We start from the raw sequence: 24,869 nt of genomic DNA on the forward strand, positions 1-24,869 counted from the left end.
GACTTGCCAGGGTCCTACAACTAGTAAATGTCAGAGACTAGATTTAAACTCAAGTCTTCTTGACTTCAGTTGCAGAGTTATCCACTGCATCACCCATCTGCCCTTAGGTATAACTACCCAACTTTGGTATATTTGTGAAGCAATGGGCAAGATGACTTTTTCAGAGTTATTCTAAGCATATGAAAAAAAGAAATTCATAAATTAACTGTCCCTAGAGTCCTCAAATCTGACATGGACCTCTCTCTCTCTATTTTTTTTCACTGGACACAGAGGGATGGTACCAAGGGAGGAAAACGAGGGAAGAGTAGAGAGCAGGTGCTACTCTCCAGGTAGGATAAATTCTCATCATCCATAACCTTAGAATATACCCTTAGAACCCTGAGAAAGGATTTTCAAGCTTTCATATGACCGAAACTAAAGTCCTTTCCAACATAGCCTTGGCTGCCCTCATCCTGAGCTCTCTGTGGGTAGCCATCAGCAGTACATCCTGCCAGGTGTACTGGAATGATGGTATTAAACAGAAGCCAATGGAGTGGGGGAGGGAAGGGTTACACTTCTCTCTTCCCCTTGGCTACAATATAGCCACTGGGGGATGCTCTAGCATATAGTGTGACATAAATCAGTGGTTCAAGAATTATATCCAAATCTGCCCTGAATATTTTGACAGGGAAATCCTGGCCAAGACTGCTGATGCTGCAACTCAATTTTAGGAGACAGGTTAATGTAAGGTGGGGAGCATTAGATTTGGAGGGAAAAGGACCTGAATCTTCTGTCACTAATCCCTCTATTAATTTGGATAAGCAACAATCCTTCTGTGCTTTCCTTATCTGTAAAATGGGACAGCAATGGGGTGGGAGAAAGACTTATCCATGATTCTATCAGAGCTAAAAGCAGCTTTGTGGCTAGTTGCTGATTACCTAGAATTTCTATCCCTTATTCAACTGGGACAGAGATCATACATAAAATGGGAAGGTTGGGTTAGTTGATCCCTGCCATCCCTATTAAGTCAAGAGCCATAACAGGATGGGGTTCTACCCCCTTTCTTAGCTTGGTCCAGACCCTCATCCTCCTTACTGGCCTTTGGTCCCATCACTCTCTCTTCATCTGCAGCAAGCCCAAGGATGCCGCATCATCAAGCAGGCACATGTCTGCCCAAGTGCAGGAAATATTCAGTTTGATGTTGCCGGCTTCCTCTTTTTTCCTTCTACAGGCTGCCTGGACTTTAAAACTGTAGCTCAGAAACCAAGGAGACCCACCTGAGTACATTCAGAAACTTTATTATCAACATTGGGAAGGAATTGGGTTTGGCAATGCTTGGAGCAAATTTCTTCCCTTTTAAAGGAAACAAACTGACATTTTAGGCATCAGAGCACCCATTTTTCCACCCTGAAGTTAAGAGTGGCTGAAGTAAGGAGTCAGAAGTCCTCTGACAGAGGGACATGGTAAGAGAGTTATTCCATATATTTCCCTTATGATATCTAGTATATATGATTCTTTCTGCCCCAGGACTAAACTATTAGTCAACAAAGAGGCTGTATGATAAAAGAATGAAAAGATCAGGATACTAGATCTGACAGCTATTTATTAACAATAGGAAAATCACTTAATTTCTCTGGGCCTTATTTCTTAAAATTTAAAGGTGGGTAAAATGATTCCTGAATATCCTTGCAGTTCTTTATTTTACAATCCTATGATCTCTAAGGTCCATTCCAATTCCAAACCCTATATTCCTATGATTAAATGACTTCTAAGGTCCTTTCCCATTTTGCTATTCAGTAGCTACAAATTGCCACAAAAGTTGTTAAGGATTAAGGAATAGAAACATATGAGATAGATCAACAACTTTCATCCCTTCCCATGATACTATTAGCCCAAAGATTATGTTATTAACTAACTTCTAATTATCAGCTTTAATGGACAAACCAAAGTAACAGATAAATATAATTTCTATTTATGCTTAGAATTGTTTTCTGGTAACAACAGATTTACCTTTTTTATTTTTTTTGCAAGGCAACAGGGTTAAGTGACTTGCCCAAGGTCCCATAGCTAGGTGATTATTAAGTGTCTGAGGCTGCATTTGAACTCAGGTCCTCCTGTCACCAGGGCCAGTGCTCTAGCCACTGTGCCATCTAGCTTTCCCTGATTTACTTTTTTATTGTGTTTTGTTTAGATAAATTTTAAAATTAATTTTCTTTCTTTTGTCCCATAGAAATTAACAAGGAAGATGACTTAGATTGCTGATATTAGTTGATATGGAGATATAGAGAAAGGCAATCAGAGATTAGACTTTTCACAAATAATTTATAAAATGGATAAATCTATATAGAGTTAAATAAGAATTACGTCTTTATAGGACATACTGTTAAAAGAACCCTATTCAGTTATGAAGTCTAAAAATCCTTCACAACTTTTCAAAAAGGCAAGGATCACCACTCTCATTTTACAGCTGGGGAAAGAAGTAAAAAAATCAATGCATTGTTAATGCATAATTGAATTTGGAAACCAGCCATTTTCCTCAATCCCTGTGGCAATGGACCCTCTTTGGTCCCTAAAAATTCAAAATAAAAGTAAAAATTCTATCCCACAAGTAATTAGTAAACTTTTATCATATACACAAGCATTATAACAAATGCTGTATGTGGGATTAAAGAAAATATAAAATATGTTTCCTTCCCACAATTTACTTAAAATGTTTTTATTTTATGAAGCAATTAAAAAACACAAAGTTTTTAAAAAAAGATTAAGTGCCAAGAAAACATTTATCAAAAATCAGAAGAGGAAAATGATTTGGTTAGAAATAGTCATTACAGTAGCAGCTAGGTAACATAGTAGATAAAGTACTGGAGCTGGAGTTAGGAAGACCTACTGCCTAGCTATGTGACCCTGGGCAAGTCACTTAATCTATGACCCTCAGTCTCCTAATCTGTAAAATGAGGACTATAATAACAGCTTGTAAAAATATATTCATACACCTGTGTATAGAAAAACATTTCACTCAACAGGAAAACAAATATAAGAGAAAAGGGAAAGGAGGTAATTAGAAGGAGGGTAGATTAAAGAGAATAATTCTAAACAAAACAAACTCTAAGAATACACAAAAATATTTATAGCTCTTTTTATGGTGGCAATGAATTGGAAATTGAAGGTTGCAACCAACTGGTGAATGGCTGAACAATTTATGGAAATAGATATGATGAGATATTGTTATGCAACGAAAATGTCAAAGGATAGTTTTAAAGAAAATTGAGAAGACTTGAAAGAATTGATGCAGAATGAGGCGAACAGAACCAAGAGAATAGATTACATAGCAACAACAATATTGTAAAGTCAAAGACTTGGGGTGGCTAGGTGGCACAGTGGATAGAGTACCAGCTGTGGAGTCAGGAGTACCTGAGTTCAAATCCAGCCTCAGATACTTAATAATTACCTAGCTGTGTGGCCCTGGGCAAGCCACTTAACCCCAATGCCTTGCAAAAATTAAAAAAAAAAGTCAAAGACTTAAGAATTCTGATCAGCATTATGACTAATCTTGAGGCTTATTCATCTCCTGAGAAGTGATGAATTAAGATTACAAATCATGGTTCGGGTTTTTTTGTTATATTATTAATATAGATGATGTGGACATTTGTTTTACTTAACTATATATGTTTGTAACAGGAATTTTATTTTTCTTTCTTTCTCAGAGGAGTGGGAGAAGGGAAAAGGGAATGGAAGAAAAAAGCATATTAGTATTTGAAAAGTAAATTTAATTTAAGCATTTAAAAATAAACAGTCTAGGACCTCTAGGTCATGTGAACAACAAGATGGAAGATTAGACATTTTTTCTGCTCCCCATAGCTTCTCAAATCTCTCCAAAACAGAAATTATGTGCCAAAGATAAAGCAATTTTAGCTGACTCCATGGCCTAGGACAGCCAGAATCCCAAAACCCGGGAGCTAACACTGAGCTTGCTCAGTATTTCTCCATTACTTTGCATACTACCAGCAGTGGGGTTGCACCAACTTCTGGTGCTAGGGAAAATAGGCTCTGAACTGCCAATGCTGGACTGGAAGATTGAGGAGCAGAACACTGCATGTACGGTGCATGCAGCACTACACCGAGTCTGAGGGGAAATGCAAACGCCTCCAACTGGGGCCAGGTCTTAACCACCCAAAGTCAGCTGGGCAAGGACTTATCCTGGCGAACCATGAATTGTCCAGTGGGAAAAAGGCTAAGATGCTTTGAGAGTCAGCCTCTAGGGAAACCACAATCAGAAGGGAAGAAGTCAGAAAATGATTGATAAAGTAGGGAGAAAGAACAAATATTTCAGAAAGAAGAAATAGATAAGTCAACAGGAAAAATAGTAACAGAGAAAATATAGTTTCTAGATCAAGCAACAAATTTAGGAATCTGTGAACAAGTATTACAATGTGCCAAAAATGATATAACACTAGATGAGAAGAGGACTTTGTATAATTTGAAAATGGAACTACAACAATCTGTTCCAGAGTGATTTAAAAGAGAAATGAGAATTATGAGAGCAGAATTTATGTCCTGTACAGAAAAATTATGAGCAAAATAGAAAAATTAGAATCTTCAATGACAAGCCTCATAAAAGAAACATAACAGAAAAGAAGAGATTGGGGGGAGGAGGAGGAGGAGGCAATGCAAATACACAGATGGGAAAGGCAAACTAGAAGAGGAGAAGCAAAAACAATAACATTAAAAGAAAATTGCTCTCTACACAAGGACAGGATGTGTAGAGACAACCTGAGGATCACAGGTCTCCCAAAACAACATGACAAGATGAAAAATCTTAATAGCATAATAAAGAAATAAAGAAGAGAACTGCCCAGAACTTCTAAACACAGAAAATGAAATTCCAACGGGAAGAATTCACAGATCCTGGGGGGACCAAAGCTACAAACTCTAAGACACATAGTAATTAAGTTTAACAATTCAATTCAGAAACAAGAAGTTCTGCAAGGCATCAGGACCTCCAAATATAAAAGAAAAAACATTTGAATAATGCAAAATTATTCTGCACCCACTGGAAAAAAGAGGAGGGAATGGAATGTGTTCTGAAGAACATTAGAGCTCAGGAAACAGCTCAAGGTAAGCCTATCCTGCAAATCTGAGCCTAACCATACAAGACAAAGAATAGACTTTCAGTAATAAAAAAAAAAGTTTGACATGTTTTTATAAAGAAAATTAGAAGTGAAGAAATTGTTTGCATCTTGAATACCCCAAGCAACAGAAATGCAGGAGCTGTGCATAAATGCAGCAGATAAGGATAGCAACAGCAACAAAGAAAAAAACAAAATTTTAAAAATCTTTATAACAGACTTCTTTCTAAGATATACAAGGAGACCAGGGTGAAGGTGAAATCTGGTAGAGATAATAGCAAAGTGATGAACAGGATATATACATATATATATATATATATACACATATATATGCATATATGTATGTAGATAGATATAGAGATAAAGAGAGATTGATAGAAATAGAAATAGAGATAGATGATATAGATGATATAGATGATATAGATGATATAGATATAGATATAGATATAGATATAGATATAGATATAGATATAGATATAGATATAGATATAGATATAGATATAGATATCTGAGACCTCTGTGGTCTCAAAAACAGACGAGCCTAAAGGAGAGTGGAGAAGGAAAACTGAAAGATTAAAAATGAAAGAGGAAAGGAGACCTTGCTCTGGAGGTGGGAGGGAGTTCTAATGATGAATACACCTATGGGTGAAAAGAAATGGCTGGTGAAGGGCAATGAGAACCTTTCCCTATATGAAACCTGGGGGGGTATTTAGTGTTTGGAAAAATCTGTCCTGGAAGGTGGCATTTGGAAACACCTTGGAGAATGGGAGAGTAAGGACATAGATTTTCAATAAAATGTAGCAAAAAGGGCCAAAAAAGAGAGAATATAACTCAGTTGTGGGGCAGTTTCTTTCCTGAGACACCTTCAGTAATTACCATTATTCTGGGAGTGAGGCACATTGGAAAGAAGAAATCCATGGGGCAAAGGCTGTAGCAGTAAGTACCTAGAGAGGAGAGCCTGGAATGAATATCTTGGAAGCTTTGATGGTATGAAGAATACTGAGAAAAGAGAGCACTTAAATTATTATAGGAGTCACGAATTAGAAAATGAGGATATAACAAGTTTCTTGTCTGTCCTTTATTCTGGATGAAGACTATGACATCAGGGAGGTGATGCCATAACAAGCAAGTGAAATGGATTTGAGTGAGGGGATGCTGTGCTGTTATCAGTCTCACTTTCTCCTCAGGAGCCACCTTGGTCCAGTGACCAGATATGGATCAGGATATATGAAGATGGCACTGGATGTGAAGCAATCAGAGTAAAGTGACTTATCCAAGGTCACAAAGCTAATAAATAAGTGCCAAGTGTCTGAGAACACATTTGAACTCAGGTCCTCTTGACTCTAGGACCTATGCTCTATTCATTGTGTTACCCAGACAAGTAAATAGAAAGGGAAGATGGATAATAGAGAGAAATCCTTTTTGGAAAGGGGAACAGAAGTTAATGAACAGGATTAGCTGAAGGACAGAAGAGAAAGGGGAAATCTACTTGACTAACAGAGGAAATAGGAGGGGAAAAATATATGACCACATAAAAGCAGGAGAGGAAAAAAAACTAATAAAGCCCTAAAGGGTCTTGGCCCCAAACAACAAATCCCATTGAATCAAGTTACTGTATGTGTTGGTATCCTAGAAGGGGAAAGATTCTCACTGCTTCCTTTTAATGGAATTTCTGAAATACAGCAACTCCTCCCCATCCAAATTGTCCCGCCACATTCAAAGATGGAGACAGCTCTTTTCTTTGATTGGACAAGCCAGAAGTGGCTTTTCAGATCCCACCATCTAATATTCAAATAGTATATAAAACCCAGTTTTAAGATTCCATCTGGGGGGGGGGGTTGCTTCTCTAAGTCAGATCTCCCCACACATGCCTTCAAATAGAGAAATATTAATAAATGTGTATGTTAACCTAATTCTGTTTTACTCTTTATTGAGGTCAAATTCTGGAGGTTAGTATATATTAATATTTGCTCTTTCTTGAGACCAAACTCTGGAGATTAACATTTGCATTAATAGAATAAACTCTGAAGGTTAACATATGTTTAAAGTCGAACTCATAGAGGTCATCTGCTTCTCAAGGGAAAGGGCTGACAAATTAGAAGAAGGGAGCCAGAGTGAGGGTAAGAGAGATAAAAGGAACAAGATCATCTTTAAAAAGATTAAAGTAACTGAAGGAACATAATACTAGGAAATACTAGGAAAAGAGGGAAATCATTACTTGAAAAAGAAATCTAGAGACAGAGGAAATGATAAAACTATTACAACTTTAAATGTGAATATAGTAAACAATCCAATAAAACTAAAAATAATGACATATTGGAAAAGAAATCTGTTTCGCTTTTAAGAAATATTTAAGTAAAGACCTAAGCACATAATATATAACTAAAGACACAAGTAAAATAAAACTGAGGGAAACAAGAAAAAAATTACTATGCAATAGTCATCATGATTCAAACAAAGCAAAAACAAAACTCAAAAAATAGATAGCTAAGGAAACTATACAATGTTGAAAATACAAAGGACAACTAACCAATATCTATGATAAACTTACACACTCCAAATGCCTTAGCATCCAAATTCATAAAGGAAATATTTTCTAAGCTTCAAAAAGGTTTTTAAAATAACATAATAGTGACAAGATACTTTAATATCTCTCTATCAGTTTTGGAGAAGTCTAATATAAAAATTAAGAATAGAAAATTGTGGAACCAAACAAATTTTTGGAGAAAAATTAACCTTAATTAGTTAAAAGACTTATGATGTCTTCTAAATGAGATAGTAAAGGAGATAACATTCTTAACCAAACTAGATAGAGGCAATTATATAACTTTGATTACTTGAAACCAAAAAGCTTCTGTTCAGACAACATTATTGCATCTAGAATAAGAAGAGATTTTAAAAAAAGAGGAAAAAAATATTTGTATCAAATTCTCTGATAAGGAGTTGATGTTCGAGATATATATAATCAATTAATAAATGTAAATAACAGTAATAGTGATTTCCCAACAGATAAATGATCAAAGGATATGATCAAATAGTTCTCAAAGGTACTGCACATAGAAAATGCTCCAAATAACTAATAACAGAAATGTAAATCAAAATAATCCTCAGATTTCACCTCACATCTAGCATATTAGCAAAAATGACCAAAACTTGCAATAGTCAATGTAGGAAAGATTATAGGAAGATAAGTACACGAATACATCATTGGTGGAGCTATTTTGGAAAGCAATTTGGAATTATACAAATAAAGTGACCAAAATATTTATACACTTTGAATCAGAGTCTACCTTATCAGACTTAAACCTCAAGAAAGTCAGTGATTAGAAAAAAAGCTCCATATACTTCAAAATATTTAAAGCAATACTTTTTGTGAAAGCTAAGAATTGGAAACAAAGTAAATGTCCATCAACTGGGGAATGGTTAAACAAGCTTTGGTACATATAAATGTAATGGAATGAAAACAGAATGGATGAAAACAGAAAAGCATGGAAAGATTATATGAGCTGATGTGAAGAGAAATAAGAAGAGACCCCAAATCAATATATACAGCAACTACAGAATATAAATGCAATGAACAATGACATATCAAAAAAATCAAAAGTAAATGTAACAAAATTTTAAAGATCAAGTGGGACTTGAAGGAAGAGAAAAGGATCCCACCAAGTTAACCCTTTGTGGAGGTAGGAGATACACAAATGTTATATATTGCACTTTTTAAAAATTTTTTCAATGTATTTATTATTTCTGCTGACTTTTTCTCTCCCCCAAAAAATATGGAGTGGCTTGTCAAAAAGGGGTGAGAAAGGACTATATGGGATACTATGGTGGTTTACCATATCAACAAAAGCTTATTTTTTAAAATAAAATGTCTGAGTGGAAAGAAGGTAGAGGATAGGGAAGATCCTGTATTAAAGGGGAAAGAATAATGGTCTTAGAATCAGGAAAGAACTGGATCTAAATCCTATTTCTGAAATTTCCTAGTCATGAGACTCTGTGCAAGTCACGACTTCCTTGGACTTCGGGTTTCTCATCTGAAAAATTAAAATAATAACTATAGTATCTAGCTATCAGAGTTGTTGTCAAAAGAAATATTATACATAAAGCACTTTCAAAGAGCTATTATAGATGTCAATTATTATTATTATTATTATTATTATTATTATTATAAAACGTATAGAACCCCTGCCATGAAAGAATTTAGGGATAAGGGAAGTGATGAAGGGACAGAATATGTGCACAAATAAGTTCTTCTGGGGAATTAATAAGGGACTTGCCCACTGTGACTCAGCCAGAATATTTGAAGAACAGAACTAGAACTTCGAGATTCCTGACTTCAAGGACAATATTCTTTACTATGCTACTAAATGGAACAATTATTGGGAGAAGGAAAAGGAAATCAGGAAAGACTTGTCTGAGGAAGTAATATCTAAACTGAATGTAAAAGGAAGTCAAAGATTCTGAGAGGGAAAGATCAAAATGGACTGTCCTGATGGCACAGGGGAAGATATGCATGACTGCAATGAGGTTGGAGATAGTGTGCAAGGTTCAAGAAAACAGCTAGTATTCCAGTTTAACCCATCTCTTAAAGTTCATCAAGTGTAGTGATACAAGGCTGGAAAGGCATGCAACTAAGGAGCCAATCTGTTTGTTAAAGAGTCTAAATATTCGGCTGAATAATTTGTATTTCATACTAAACAATTATAGGGAATCCTTGAAGATTTTTGATGAGGAAAAATAGTTTAAGTCCACCACAGGAAGATTATATTGACAATTATATGGAACATTAAGGGAGCTGCTGAAGGTTCTATGAGCACAGAAATCTTCATTACTGAGTCTGTTCACAGTCTTGGGAAAAAACGAATATATGACCAACATATAAAAAGGTCACATCATAAACTACAGGAGCAAAAAAGAAATCATTTGTCAAGTCTATCCCTAGGAGAAGAGGTCATAACAAACATAGATGTTCACAGAAGATAAAGTAAACACTTTTGTTTACATTGAATTTAAAATTTTTGCACAAGTAAATACAAGACTGCTAAGATTAGAAAGGAACAGTTAACTGGAAAAAATAATCTTTATAACAATTTTCTCTGATAAAAAATATATAGTCCTATATGTGTATGGTATATATATATGTATATGTATATGTATATATATGTATATGTATATATATGTATATGTATATGTATATATTCCAAATATATATGGAACTGATTTAAATTTGTAAAAATAAACATTGTTCCCCAATTGATAAGTGGTCAAAGGATATGAACAGATCATTATCAAGGGAAGAAATCATGACAAAGAGTCTGAGAAACATTTCTGGGCAATTAGCAATCATTTTAATAGTTAAGGCTAACAAATAATTAATAAAAGAGATCAGTGGTGCTCTCAGAAACCAAAGATGAATCTTGGAAGCTGCTCAACATTTAAATACCCTTAAAATACCCTTACAGAATGGGTTAAAAAGTCAAGTTTGATTGGTCATAACTAATGAAAGAATTAATATAATAATAGAGGCAGACTTATTCTAGTGAGGACTTTGGATCATGTCACTCTCAGACAAAGAGACTATCTCTACACTCATCCCACTGGGGAAATCTAGACAAAAGGGATCTATCCAATGGTAAAATACAATGGACCAGAATTCACCTAAATTAGTTCTCTTTTAGAAGGTCTTCTAGTTGGTTGGGATGAAAATCATGTACTAAAGGATTTGGGCAATCTCATTTATCAGCAATGTCCTTCACAAGGACAGCATTTTGAATGAGGAAAAATAAAGGGAAAAAATTCCAGATCTCCCCAATATTACTAATAAGCATTTCTATTTGCATAAACTGATGCTGAGTGAGATGAGCAGAACCAGAAAAACACTGTACACCCTAACAGCAACATGGGAGTGATGTTCAAGCTTGAAGGACTTGCTCATTCCATCAGTGCAACAATCGGGAACAATTTTGGGCTGTCTGCAAAGGAGAGTGCCATCTGTATCCAGATAAGGAGCTGTGGAGTTTGAACAAAGTACAAGGACTATTCCCTTTAATTAAAAAAAAAATAGATAGCTTATTGTCTGATCTTGTTACCTCTTAGACTTCTCTTTAAGGATATGATTTCTCTCTCATCACACACAATTTGGATCAAGGTACAACATGGAAACAAAGTAAAGACTGACAAAGTGCATTCTGGGGGGGGAGGGGGGAGGGAAGCAAGATTGGGGGAAAAATGTAAAACTCAAATAATGTCTTTAATAAAAATAAATTTAAATTTAAAAAAATAAGCATTTCTCTCAAAATCCAAGCTGTCAATAGCTACATGAACAGACTTCTTTCCCTTTCTCTCACAATATAATTAACTCACTTTTTAGGCTATTGAGTTGTGGTTAAGTTGCTGATGCAAGCACTATCTCTCTCTTAAAAAACAAAAATAAAAAACAAAGGGCAAGGTAGTGATGAGGATCTAAAAACATCAACCCAGACTGGAGGAAAGTTCATGCATGTTCAAATAGGCACACTCAAGGTTCTCAGCCTCTTCCTACAGGGTTAAAAAAAAAAACTCTCCAAATCTAAGTGTCTGCACAATCAATTCTCTCTTATTCACACTAATGGATAAAAATGGGGACATAGATAAATCACTTATACCTAGCTTTGAAGTACATTTTTGTGGTTACATTTGGAGTTGGCTTTTAGGAACATCTTACCAACTCAGAGATGAAAATTGTTACTTTCATTTGTACAGATCTTTAAAACTGTGTTCCCTCCTTCATATTTTTCCAGGATTATGGTGTTTAAAGGCTCCCTACTGAGATATAGGCCACCATAAGAAGCAAAAGTAAATAAGAAGTAATGAGCTGTATCAATGTAAGACTTTGCTTAATATTTTTGATAATGAGACATTATTAAGTGCTGGCCTGAACAGACGAAAGATATTCAGCAGCTAGACTCATTAAAAAGGAGGAGGTGGAATAACAAATGAGAAAGGCTTAAATAATTTCACATTTCCCAACTCTCTTAAATTTAAAATTATCTTTTTGGTAGGGAAGTATTAGGGAATGAGCAGATTCAAGATTGGGGACAGTTTTTTTTTCCTCATGATTTCAGACTGTGTTGTAGAAAATCTTCAGAGCATTCCTTGAACTTTCATTTTCAAACTGTGTTTATGAAAAAAAACTGAGTATAAAGGTATTAAAAGAGACCTTTTTCAATAATCCCCTTTCCCATCCTTGAAATGGGAGATGCCAAAACTGAATTCTGAAACTATAGAGGCAAAGGTTATTTCTTATCTTTCTTTATAAAACATCCTGTCCTGTCTAGCAGCACCTCTAGCTCACTCATCCCTGTTTTTAAGTATTTCTTTAAAAGGAAAAAAAATCAATGGTTTCATTCAATTTCATTTTACAAACATTTATTATTTCGACCTGAAATTAAAACCAGAGAGATGCTGAGATACAGAATTCCTCTGTCTACAGAATACAAATGTGCTAGGCACTGGGAAAAATACAAAGTTTAGAAAAGAAAAGGTTCCTGATCTCTTACAGCTTACAGTTTAGTAGCAGAACCTCCAAAAATAATTATAATATAGAATAATAAGAATATAAAAGATGCAAGTAAAGTGAAATTAAAATGGGGAATTATATCACTAACATGCAGGGAATTATACAAGACTTCCCAGAGGAAAATTCAGGGAAGCCTGGAGGGATCTGCATGAACTGATGCTGAGTGAGATGAGCAGAACCAGAAAAACACTGTACACCCCAACAGCAACATGATGATTAACCTTGATGGACAATGCTTATTTCATTAGTGCAAAAATCAGGGACAATTTGGGACTGTCTGCAATGAAGAATACCATCTGTAACCAGATAAAAAATCGTGGAGTTTGAAGAAAGTTCAAGGACTATTCCCTTTAATTTAGAAAAAAAAATTGCTATCTTATTATCTGATCTTGTTATCTCTTATACTTTATGTTTCTTCTTTAAGGATATGATTTCTCTCTCATATCACACTCAATTTGGATTGATGTACAACATGGAAACAATGAAAAGACTGACAAATTGCTTTCTGTGGGGGGTTGGGGGGAGGGAAGTGAGATTGGGGGGGGAGAAATTGTAAAACTCAAAATAAATAAAATCTTTCTAATTAAAAATTTAAAAAAAAAAGACTTCCCAGAGGAGGTCACATTTGAATTGGGCTTGGGAAAAGTCACTGAGGTAAGAAAATATAAGAAACATACAGGAGATGGAGATTAATCCAGTTTGGATAGAACAGAGTACCTAGAGGAACATAACATGAGAAAATGCTAGACTTTAACAGCTAGTCCATGCCTGCAGCTAGCAATAGAAACAAGAAGACCAGATAAAATTGCTAAATACTCCCCAAGTGACCCGGGGAGTTGAGGAAAAACTTGATTTGAAATAAGTGGCAATGAAAATATGTGGAGACAGAATAATTCTGGAACTTGAAAGATAATACACATTTATAGCCAGAGAGACCAGGAGGACCTGGATTAGGAGTATATTCAAGTCTCGTGATTGGAAAGAGATATTCCAAATTCTAAGATTGATTAAATATTGAAGTGTTTATACCAAAGACACATTTTATCACATACATGGAGCTCTAAATCTTCTTTCTCTATCAAATTCAATTCTCTTTACTTTCAGGTTTACAAACACTTTCTCCCACCCCACTCCCCCTACTGTCAGATACCATATCTTACACCTATGAGGCACTGGTAGCCAGTTTTTTCTCCTGGATATAATGCTGCAGAAGGAGTTACCTACTATAAATTCATCATCAGAACCCTTTTGTTTTAACCATTATTCAGCTAGTCCTCAGCCAGAATCAAAAAAGGGGAGGGCAGAACTGGGAAGGATGAAAAGAAAGAAAATTTTACATTCATTTACATGCAATTTTTAGTTGTTATAAAACAAAGTATTTTGAATTGGCATTTATGTTTATGAATGATTTATGATTATGAAAATGACATGATATATGATTTATGGATTTAAGTTTCTTCATTATAACTTATACTATCATAACAATGTTGCATACTTGCTCCATGCAGTCAAGGACCATGTCTTAGCCATGATTTATATAATCCCCAGAAGGCTCCACACTCAACAAATACTTTAAAACAGTCTGCTGAATTGCATTTTCTATTAAGTTTCAACCCTCTAGCCCATTCCTGATCTAGTCTCTTTCCACCCCAAATCAAGGTCTCTGCTTCCAACCCCTCAATCCAAGCAACAAACAGAGAAAACTGCAAGAGAGCTTTAGGACGTCAACTATAGATGTGGCTCAGGAAAAATGAGGAATCAAGGGCTACTGAGATTCATCTTCCTTTGTTAGGGGTCTGATGGTAAACCTTGGTCGTTCAAGAGTTTGTTCTTTCTCTGGCATTATCTCAGATGATTTATTCTGTTCTGCTCTCCAGGAAGGCCAAACTGGTAGCTGTGAAATAGGAGAAACAAAGACACAAAATATATTTGTCAGGAGCACAAAATATACTTGTTAAAGAGTAGAGATGTCAGACCTAGATATCAAATTTTTGCTGTTCAGCTATTTTCAATCACATCCAACTCTTTGTGACCCTATTTCTTGGGGTTTTCTTGGTTAAGATAACTGGAGCAGTTTACCATTTCCTTTTCCAGCTTATTTTTACAGATGGAGAAACTGAGGTAAAATGTGTCTCACAGCTAGTAAAAGTGGCCAGATTTGAATTCAGGAAGATTAATCTTCCTGACTCCAGGCAGGCACCCTATCCATGACATCAGAGAGATGATGCCATGATATGCAGTAGAGACTTAGGAAAGCATCCCCTCTTCACACACATGTCATGACATCACCTTTCTGATGTCATGGTTATCAAGAATGAAGGACAAATATCATCATCACCCTATCCACTCTGCCACCTAGGTGTCAAATTAGATATATGTAGAAGCCACATAGTCAAAGGGTGAAACCAGTGTGCTTTTCAAAGATTCCAGACCAATCCTCTAAGGTAAGAAATAAAGCTCCTACAAGACAATTACTAGATTTTCTATATTATGTATTTACAAAGCCATTCAACAGGAAATCAGTGAAATCAGTCTTAAAGATCACAAGTCATCACCACCAATATCAGTTCCTCATCTCAAACTTCCTGAATGTCACTAAAGCTGGTGGGACACAGTTACAATCAAAATGCAGCTACAATAATAGTAGGTTGAGACTTGGTTACTCCTGCACCACTTCATAAAAATGGCAGATAACAGGAAATAGGAAAAATCTAACTAATACTCCAAATGAAGCTAATACTACTCTGGCTGACTTAATCATTGCTCAGGAAGAATCTGTGCCAGATGAATTCAATCAGAAGCTAGGTATCTCATTTGTTATCATGAGAAAAGATAAAGCACCATCATTCTGAGAAACAAAAAGACCATACCCAAGACTGAAATAAACACTGCTCCTTAAAAGACTTAATTCACTATAATTATTCTACAAATAGCATCTTGTTCACCACCAGCCCCATTCCTCCTCTTCCCTGAAATGTCATTATGACTGCTCTAGGTGTGGTACTCCCCAGGGGAACTGAACAACAAAAAGACCAGAATCAAACTTTATACTGTTACTCAGGAGTCAGTATGCAATTTACTGGGTCACTCTCTAACATTAAGACTTGATAAACTCTGTTGATATCTTCACCCAAAAGGAAAGTAAGTCCCTTGCAATAAAACAGCATTCTGAGGGTCTCATCATAATAAGTCTGGTTACTAATTCAGACACACCCCAGAAATAGCTCAATAAGTCATTTCTCACCTAGGGATGACATTGCTATTATATTCTAGTCTTGCCTATTCTCACATTCTCAATATCCTGTTGGCAGGATATTGCCTAACTCGGGTCCACCTAGGGCAGACCTTCAGGTGTATGGTCTTTCACTACTTAAATATATTTCAAGAGCATGTTTGACAATATTGTTCAATCCAGTTATCTCTTTGTAAATTAAAATAATCTCCAATAAACAGGTCTTTTCATCCCCCAACCCTTGCCCCGACTCCCACCTACACTCTGACTTGTGAGAAACAGATCTTCAGCCTCCTCCAATCTCAGGTCCTTCCAAAACCATTAGCATATATGACTCAGCAATGCCAAGCCTACTTTCTTACCATTGTCATGTAGGTGGCCTCTGATTCTCTGCTAGGCTCCTCTTCCTCAGTCACAGATGCCGTAGTTACCGTGGAGTAAATATGTGCCTACAACATTGTAAAAAGAGATTCTTAAAAATGAAGTAGATCTCCATATCCAAGACACCTCCAGTCCCAAGACTTAAGCCCATCACTCAACTAGAAAGGACCAAAGAAACAATGAGAGCCAGACTGTGTGAATTAGTCTTATCCCTCATTCATTCATCAGGAGAATTAAGTTGTCAGGAAAGAGTATTAACACAGGATCTAAACCTGCTTTTTCAAAAACCAAACACATTGTTTTGATCTGGATATTTAGACACCAGCAAAAGACCAGCATTTGTCAACTTGTGTAATCTGTTTTAATTAAAGCCATGGTAGGGTGGCCTTAACCAATAAATGATACCTTTCAGTGAACTGTGCAGAAAGCTCTTAGAGGACTAAATCTCCAAATTATATTTTTTCCCCTATATTAGGCAAAACAATGTCATTCAGCTAGAGATTTTCAGACTCCTGTGGAACTTATCTAAGGCCACATATAACAAAAAACATAATATGGAGAAAAAGGAACACTTAGAGAAATATATATTTTTTTTAGGTTTTTGCTAGGCAATGGGGTTAAGTGGCTTGCCCAAGACCGCACAGCTAGGTAATTATTAAGTGTCTGAGACTGAATTTGAACCCAGGTACTCCTGACTCCAGGGCCAGTGCTTTATCCACTGAGCCACCTAGCCACCCTGAGAAATATTTTTTTAAAAAAAGTTATCCTGCTGTTTATAGATTGTGTTATTTCATCGTTTGTGATCCCATTTGGGATTTTCTTGACATAGGTACTGGGGAGCTTTTTCTATTTCTTTCTCCTGTTCATTTTACAGATGAGGAAACTGAGGCAAATAGAGGTAAGTGACTTGTCCAAGGTCACACAGATAGTAAATCTCTGAGGTCCAATTTGAACTCACAAAGACTGAGTCTTCCTGACTCCAGACCTGGCACTCTAGCCACTGTGCCACCTAACAGCCTTACATTTATAGAAACAGATAGCTATAACTACACATACATTATATAAATAGGAAACTTCCAAATGAAGAAACTGCATCTACCAATGTAGGTCAGCACCTACTCTGCAACTTTTAGACTTAGTTGCCAAGAACCCTGAGAGGTTTAATGAGTTGCTTTGCCAGTGTCACATAGCCAGTGTCACTAGGTGGGACTTTAGTCCAGCTCCTTCTGACTTTGAAACTGGTTGTCCATCTACTGCCTGATGTCACATCTCAAGTGTAAACTCAAATGCACACAAATATGCACAATTTTCACAAAATTCACACAAATTTCACAATTTACACAAAATTCAAACTGAATTTTTATGGAGAAAAGAACTTTGGGGAACAGAAGAAAGGTTAGTTCGACCTAACTATACACACACACACACATACAAACATATACTACTATGGATATGTGTATAGTACATATACTTAGTATAAGTATTATAAATAAAATCTATCTATATCTATATATAAAAGTTAAGCTGTCACATCTGCTCTCTTCAACCCCACTTTCTCCTCATCAGCTAAAACACCACTACCAAAAATTTATACAGTACTTTATAGTTTTTATAACTTTTATCTATATCATTTCCCACAGCTCAGAAGACAAAGCAACAAGATGACAAGAGAATCCACTTACCTGTACCTCTGGTCTAGCCTTTCTGGTATTCTCCAGGTGGTTTTCTGATCTGCAAAGTAAATAAAACATGGAGTTAATAGTTAAGAGTCACCAGGTCATTGTTTTTGTACAGAACTTTTGTGGAGAAGAGAACCTTAGGAAACAGAAATGAGAGTTCTATCTACTCCCATACCTAATGCTACTCATAAATATTTTACCCTCCCAACCTAGTTTGGATCAGCTACTAAATATTCTAACAGCATCTGTGAAATGCAGGTCCTTTAGTAGAATGTAATATTCTTTGGAGTCTGTTTTCTTTTCTTCCATTACATATATGCTTTTCCTCAGTCTCAGTTGTCATTAGATCAACTTCAAGGCCAATAATTTAGGGAGAGAGAGACTGTTACAAATAGACCAGGAGACAAACTATAGAATCTCCTTGGAGATCTTTAAGGAGAGGGATTTCCTACCTGTTTAAGTTTTATTTATCAAGAATAAGGATATATTCAAAGAGACCTAAACCCCTCTACAAGCTTATAGCATTCATTCTGGTATTTAAATACTATATAAAATTATCAGTTGCTTTATATAAGGCTTCTCTAGTGAAAGAATAAAAAGCAGCATGTCTTACAGGATCAGCCTATGCAGAATTTTGAAGCATGGGATGTTTTACACTAATATTCTCTCCCTTCACTCTATTTTGATAGCACTCCTTTCTTCACAGTGACCAATAATCTCATAGTCTCTCTTCTATCCAGGGAATTAAAATTTACTCTCAGAAGAGGATCCTAAAACTAGTCATCAAACATTAGTGTGAGTTGTTTTAGTTAATATTTTGCTTCTTCCAGGGGTACATTCATTTAATTTTAAACCTTTTATCTAATGATGGAATAAAAGGTTTTATTTTTTGTTAAAAGTCTCAAATAAACCATATTTAGGTACTTTTCTAGTCTCTCCCCCTCCCATGTAGATAAGCACCTATTCTACCTGAGTGTAAGGACAATAAAATCTTACTAAGTTAAAATCACTTTCATCCCTTTGGTTCTCTGAGCCAACCCTTACTTTTCTTCAAGTCTTGCAGCTAGGTGGTGCAGTGGATAGAGCTCCAGCCCTGAAATCAGGAGGATTTGAGTACAAACCCACCTCTGACACCACACTTACTAGCTGTATGACCTTGGGCAAGTCACTTAACCCTGAAATCCTTGCATCCAGGGTCATCTCCAGTCGTCCTGACTCATATCTGGCCACTGGACCCAGATGGCTCTGGAAGAGAAAGTGAGACTGGTGACTTAGCACAGCATTCCCTCATTCAAATCCAATTTATTTGCTTGCCATGATATCACTTCCCAGATGTCATAGTCTTCTTCAGGAATGAAGGACAAACATTAATACAAGAAGGGAAACAGGATGGCACTATGAAGTTGAACCGCCAGATGGCAGCAGAAGTACGGCTCCTGGATTCCCAGACAGCTGACTTCATACACAGGTTATAGCTAAAAGGGGCCCGAATAACTCACTGAGCCCAATACCTTCACTCATAGGGAAAAAACTGAGGCCCAGAGTGGGGAAAAGATTTGCCCATTTACTACCACATAGCTAGTGTTTCAGCTTTATGATCAGTGTCCGTTCCATTATATCACACTGCCTCTGAGAATTTTTATAGAATTGTTTAACTACCCACACTGAGAGGACTGGCTGATCTGTTAGTCCTAAACCCCCTCCATATCTCTGTCCTCGGCTCTGGTGATCTGCATCACACCTCTGTCAGTTACTACTGGAAAGAGAGATACCAATGGAGCTAGAAATGGCAGAACTGGAAGGATAAATCCAATGGATGCAAATATTTGTTCAATTCTTCCTTGGGTGGGGGTAGAGAGGGGTGGAGATGACACTAAGGAAATATTTCTTTGCTTACACAAGAGCTATTTATCATCCTGTATAGAAGATAAAACCTAGAAGACAGTTAAGTAAATTTCCCTGAATCCCAAAGCTAGTCAATATGAGAACTAATGATCAAGCCCCAGATTTATGAGACCCCACCCAGTGGTCTTTGCACAATACCATGCTGCCTAAGAAAACTGCCTTAGTGCCACAGTGACTTGATCTTTAAAAAGGTTTTGTCCTTAGTTCATTAAACAGAGAGATGTGGATCTACAAAGGACTGATAAGAAACTAAGGACTATGTACAGTTTAAAAATTAATGGCATTTTCAATATTTTAGAATGAGGGCAATTCAGATCCTAATTCATATGGGAGGTTGGGAAGATTTCAACAGAAATAACAAAAACAATAATATTGAGTTTAAGAAGTTCTAATCAGCCCAAGAACCTCTTACAAAGGCAACTGACCAGAACTACCAAGTTGACAAACTTTTACCCAAGTTGCCTCCTATGTGAAAAGTATTGGGGGCATGGAAATGGGGGAAAAAATGGTAACTTCCTTCATAGAATTTACAAGCAAAGTCACTTTCAAGGATCAGACAAATACTGCAGGCATTTCAATGCATTTTCTATCTCAATTATCTATGCTGATTAACCAAAAATCATTTCTAATTGGTGTTCGGTTACAGTCTTTTTTCCCTTAAATATTTACTTACATAAATATATTTAACTTGGGCTAAAATTCAATCAGTCAAACATCTAGGCAGAAAACACACAATTACATAAGATTATATGCTAAGTGTCTTGTAGATTTGCAAAACAAAGTGCTATTTAAGCATGAAAAGATAAGAGAAAACTTCATGGTATTTGAATTGGTATTTAAAAAATGATAAAATTTCAATAAGCAAAGAGGAAGGAGGACGAACATTACAGGCTCCAAGTTTTGATGGGAAAAACGTATGTGTGTGTAATAATGACACAAGATAGTGTACCCCTAAATAATGGGAAGGGGCCCCAAATGCCAAGCAAGCATCTGAACTATCTTCAGTAGGCAATAGGAAGTCAATGATTAATTTTGAAACTAGAAATAACATGGCCAAATCAGTGCAAGAGGGAAATAGATTAATAGCATCATTTATATGGGTCATTAAGGTTTACAATGTGCTTTATAAATCTTATCTCATTCTATCCTCAAAAGGACTCAGAGAAGTAGGTGGTATTAATGTACTTATTTACAAATCTGGATACTGCAGACCACAGCAGTTGAGTGACTTGTTCAAGGTCACATTAATTAGTAAGTATCTGAGGCAGCATTAGAACTCAAGTTCTATTGATTCCAGATCTAGTGAGCCAACTAACTGCCTCTGATACAACTTGATAAAGGATTAGATTTTTTAAAATAAAATAAAAATATAACAATAGAAGCACCAGCATCTCAAACATGAATGATCAGAATTTAAAAAATGAAATAAAGAAATTGGTGTAAAGATAATGAGCTTTTGGATTTAAGATGGCAATAGACCATCCAAGTGGTGATGGGCATTAGACAGTTGGAAAGGCAGGTCCAGAGACTGGAAGAATATGTTCATAGCTAGAAATATAGAATTACCTCCCCTACCCACACATCATCAAATTAGGGATGGGGCATATACATTCTATAAGTGTGGCAAATGGCAAAACAAATAAAGTCTGGTATTATTAATTGTCATGAATAATTATGACAATATTTCAATGAATCAATGATTCCATATGGTCTCCATCAACATAGATCACAGTCCATGTCCTCTTCCTGTGTGATTTTTGTTCATGTGCTAAAGTCTTTCTGTCACTCTGTCATCTCTTACCTTTTGCTCTCACTACAACTGGTTCACTCAGAGGACACAGCTGTCTTTAACATTTGCCAAAAAGACTATTTTATAGATAACTCATGCAAGGAAGGTGCTCAACTAATGATCACCTGGACATTCTCAAGGTCTCTCTGAAGAACTTTGGAATCAGTTTGGTAATGAGGGAAATGTTGGCAAAAGACCACCCAGTATGGCATACCCACCCTCAAAGTACCAACCAGATAATTCATATTCAGCTACTCAAGAGATAGCAAAACTAAATGGTCCTTTCAACAGAAGCTGATGCTTTCAGAACTTCATTGCTCTTTCCCATATGTGGTCAGTCAATAGTAAAAAGAATAGTTATAAAATAGGAGCTCTTTACCCAAGAATGGAGAAAAGAGAGAAAGGCCCAAGGTAGGTTCAGCATCCATCCATCAAAGCCTAGTGTGACTTTTCCAATACCTGTGTTGGCGATGACTCCTCCTCATAACCACTCCCAGGATGGCAAGCAGTATAATGGTAATGCAAACAATCGCTACTATGATCACATGTTGATAATTACCCATCACATCAGTTCTGAAGGCTTCTGTGGGCTCTAGTGTTTGAGGACAGACACAAATAGTAAAGAGATCTGGTATTAGATACTTCCTAAAACTCCTTCTTAACCAAGAATCAAACTCTTTGCTCGCTATGAGTTCAAACACTGATGTTTCCAGACAATTCGGCAAATATTTAACAAGTAGCTAGGAATTGGGAGGTAGGTTGATTTCCATCTCAGATTAATTTATTAGGATAGTAGTTCTTTTTTTTTCCTTTTAGGTTTTTGCTAGGCAATGGGGTTAAGTGGCTTGCCCAAGGCCACACAGCTAGGTAATTATTAAGTGTCTGAGGCTGAATTTGAACTCAGGTCCTCCTGACTCTAGGGCCAGTGTTCTATCCACTGTGCCACCTAGCCACCCCAGGACAGTAGTTCTTGAGACCTAAAATCTAATCTTACTTCCCAAATTCCCACATGCCCTAAAAGTGAGTTAGAAGTAGCAAAGGAAAGGGGTAGGTGGCACAGTGGATAGAGTACCAGCCCTTGAGTCAGGAGGACCTGAGTTAAAGCCTGCTCTCAGACACCTATTACTTACTTAGCTGTGTGGCCTTGGGCAAATCACTTAACCCCATTTCCTTGCCAAAAAAAAGTGAAAAGGTCGGGGGGGGGTAGATAGAGAAGACATTTAATATTCTACTAATACCAGATTTTCTTCACTAGCAGCATCACTTTTTTTTAATGGCTTACTAGGCTCGCTTAAGCCTTCTCACAGACTTAGAATCTTGTGCTCTCCATCACTAGCCATTCTGCTCCTACCAGCACTATGTCTAAATATTCTTAAATCTATGACATTAAGATTTAAGTCTAAAGATTGTGTTTCTTAATACTAACTTCTCCTTTCTTCAGTCACAATGTAACATTACTTTACTATGGGCAGTGCTATTAACCAGTAAGGAAGATAGATCTTGTTATATTCATAAGTGATCATTTAGTCTCAGTTGGAAGACCTCTACAAAAACTTATTCTATTTTAACTCCTTTGGTGCTGAAATTTTTTTCCCCTTTTGTCCTAGCGTTGAATATTTTGTGCCAAATTTGTACCAAAATCCGAATTCCACAAAGGATCAATTATAATTAGTTTGTGTTAGTTTCTTCATAAATGCCCTATAAATGAACCTAAAACAACTAAAAAACAAATAAAGCTTGCATAAAACATATAATTTTTCATCATAACATAACTCCAAAAGAGTTAATAACTCTAATTGTTAAAAGGTCAAAATAGCAACCTAAATCTATTCATTTGCAGTTTCTATCCATTCATCCCAACTCTGACCTGTAGGGCCATGAAAAATGATTCTAAAATCCTTCTTCCATGAGATTGCCCTTTTCAAATATTTATAAACAGCTGTTAAATCCCTCCCTGCCCCCAAATCTATTCTTTTTTGAGTTAAAATAACCCCAATTCATTCAACAGATCTTCAAGTGACATGACTGTAAGGTCTTTCACTGTCCTGCTTATGTGCCTCTAGGCATTCCCAGCTTATCAAAATTCTTCCTAAACTGTGGCACCCAGAATAGAACCTAATATTCCAAATGTAGTCTCACCAAGGCAGAGCAGGACTATCACCTCTCATTCCCTTCCCTCCACCTCTTCTTCACCCTGCCCCCACCCCCAATCTGAGACACTAAGGCTTCTCTCATTGCAACTTGGATCATGTTTTGGTTGCTGTGTCACACTACTTTCTCATATTGAGTTCATCATCCTCTAAAACCCCTAGAAGTTCTTCAAGATGCCATCTGGTCATGTGTTTCTGACATCTTATACTTATGAAGTTTATCTTTTTTAAATAATACTTATGGTGCTCACCTCACAGGATGGTTGTGAAGATCAAATGAGGTAATATGTATGAAGTACTTTGCCAATCTTCAAATGCTATCAATCGTTATTATTATTATTATTAATCATAGTAAGCTCTTACCCATCTTTTCCTCCTACAAATACCACCCAATGGCCCAATTCAATTTTTCCTAACATACACACATATCTGCAACCTAATTTTGCCTCTTATGCCTCAGGCCTCCTGTCCCTTAAATAGAGCTCTCCCCATGACCAAGCATTTATGTACTTTGGGGCTTAACTGGGACCACTCGCAACATGGTTCTCTTCTTGAAAATATCACTCTCTTCATGGACTTGGATCTCACAGGTATAGATGCCTTGGTCTGCCTCTCTCACATCCTGCAGCAAAATGGAGCCATCATTGTCTGAGATTTTCCCCACCAAGCGCACACGGTCCTCGAAGGGCCCCAAAGGTACACTGAGGTTGGCAAAGTAGTACAGCACGAACTCCTCCTAGATAGTGAAGCAAAGTCAAGAGAAAGTCGAAGTATGAGCTTGGGCCAGGTCTGGGTTTTATAAGCACAAGATGCCTGTTGCTCTCTGTGGATAACCAATCATTAGCATTATCACAAGAAAGCCTTTATTATATAATTAATACATGGCTCTGTCCAGAATCTAGCCCTGAAATGACCTCTAACCCTGCCCATTAGTTGTTTACAGTCTAAGACAGTAGATGACATCCTCTAGTGAGATAGGTGCATAACCACTAGTATGCTAGTTTCTTCTCTGGAAGTCCAAAATGTAGTTCTCTCTACCAAAATATCCTCACTCCACCTTGTATCTTGTA

The 24,869-nt window shown here is 36.5% G+C and overlaps 1 protein-coding gene and 1 long non-coding RNA gene across 5 annotated transcripts in view; one reads left to right on the forward strand and one right to left on the reverse strand.

Annotated features, from left to right (window-relative positions):
- The window catches only part of LOC141507483 (uncharacterized), a 35,290-nt gene extending 24,042 nt beyond the window's left edge, over positions 1 to 11,248 (forward strand). Inside the window, exon 5 of the long non-coding RNA XR_012474166.1 lies at positions 271 to 11,248. This is a non-coding gene — a long non-coding RNA (uncharacterized LOC141507483). The remainder of the gene's footprint in view (positions 1 to 270) is intronic.
- The window catches only part of JAML (junction adhesion molecule like), a 31,511-nt gene continuing 16,976 nt past the window's right edge, over positions 10,335 to 24,869 (reverse strand). For all 4 annotated transcript variants that reach the window (XM_074215158.1, XM_074215156.1, XM_074215157.1 and 1 more), the window contains 5 exons: positions 24,310 to 24,535; positions 22,109 to 22,241; positions 17,959 to 18,007; positions 16,258 to 16,344; positions 10,335 to 14,557 (listed from right to left, as the gene is read on the reverse strand). In XM_074215158.1, coding sequence (XP_074071259.1) covers positions 14,429 to 14,557; positions 16,258 to 16,344; positions 17,959 to 18,007; positions 22,109 to 22,241; positions 24,310 to 24,535 — 624 coding nt within the window. In that variant the 3' untranslated portion in view covers positions 10,335 to 14,428. The remainder of the gene's footprint in view (positions 14,558 to 16,257; positions 16,345 to 17,958; positions 18,008 to 22,108; positions 22,242 to 24,309; positions 24,536 to 24,869) is intronic.

Source organism: Macrotis lagotis, chromosome 1 (genome assembly GCF_037893015.1).
Source record: "Macrotis lagotis isolate mMagLag1 chromosome 1, bilby.v1.9.chrom.fasta, whole genome shotgun sequence".
In the NCBI taxonomy this organism is placed as follows: Eukaryota; Metazoa; Chordata; class Mammalia; order Peramelemorphia; family Peramelidae; genus Macrotis; species Macrotis lagotis.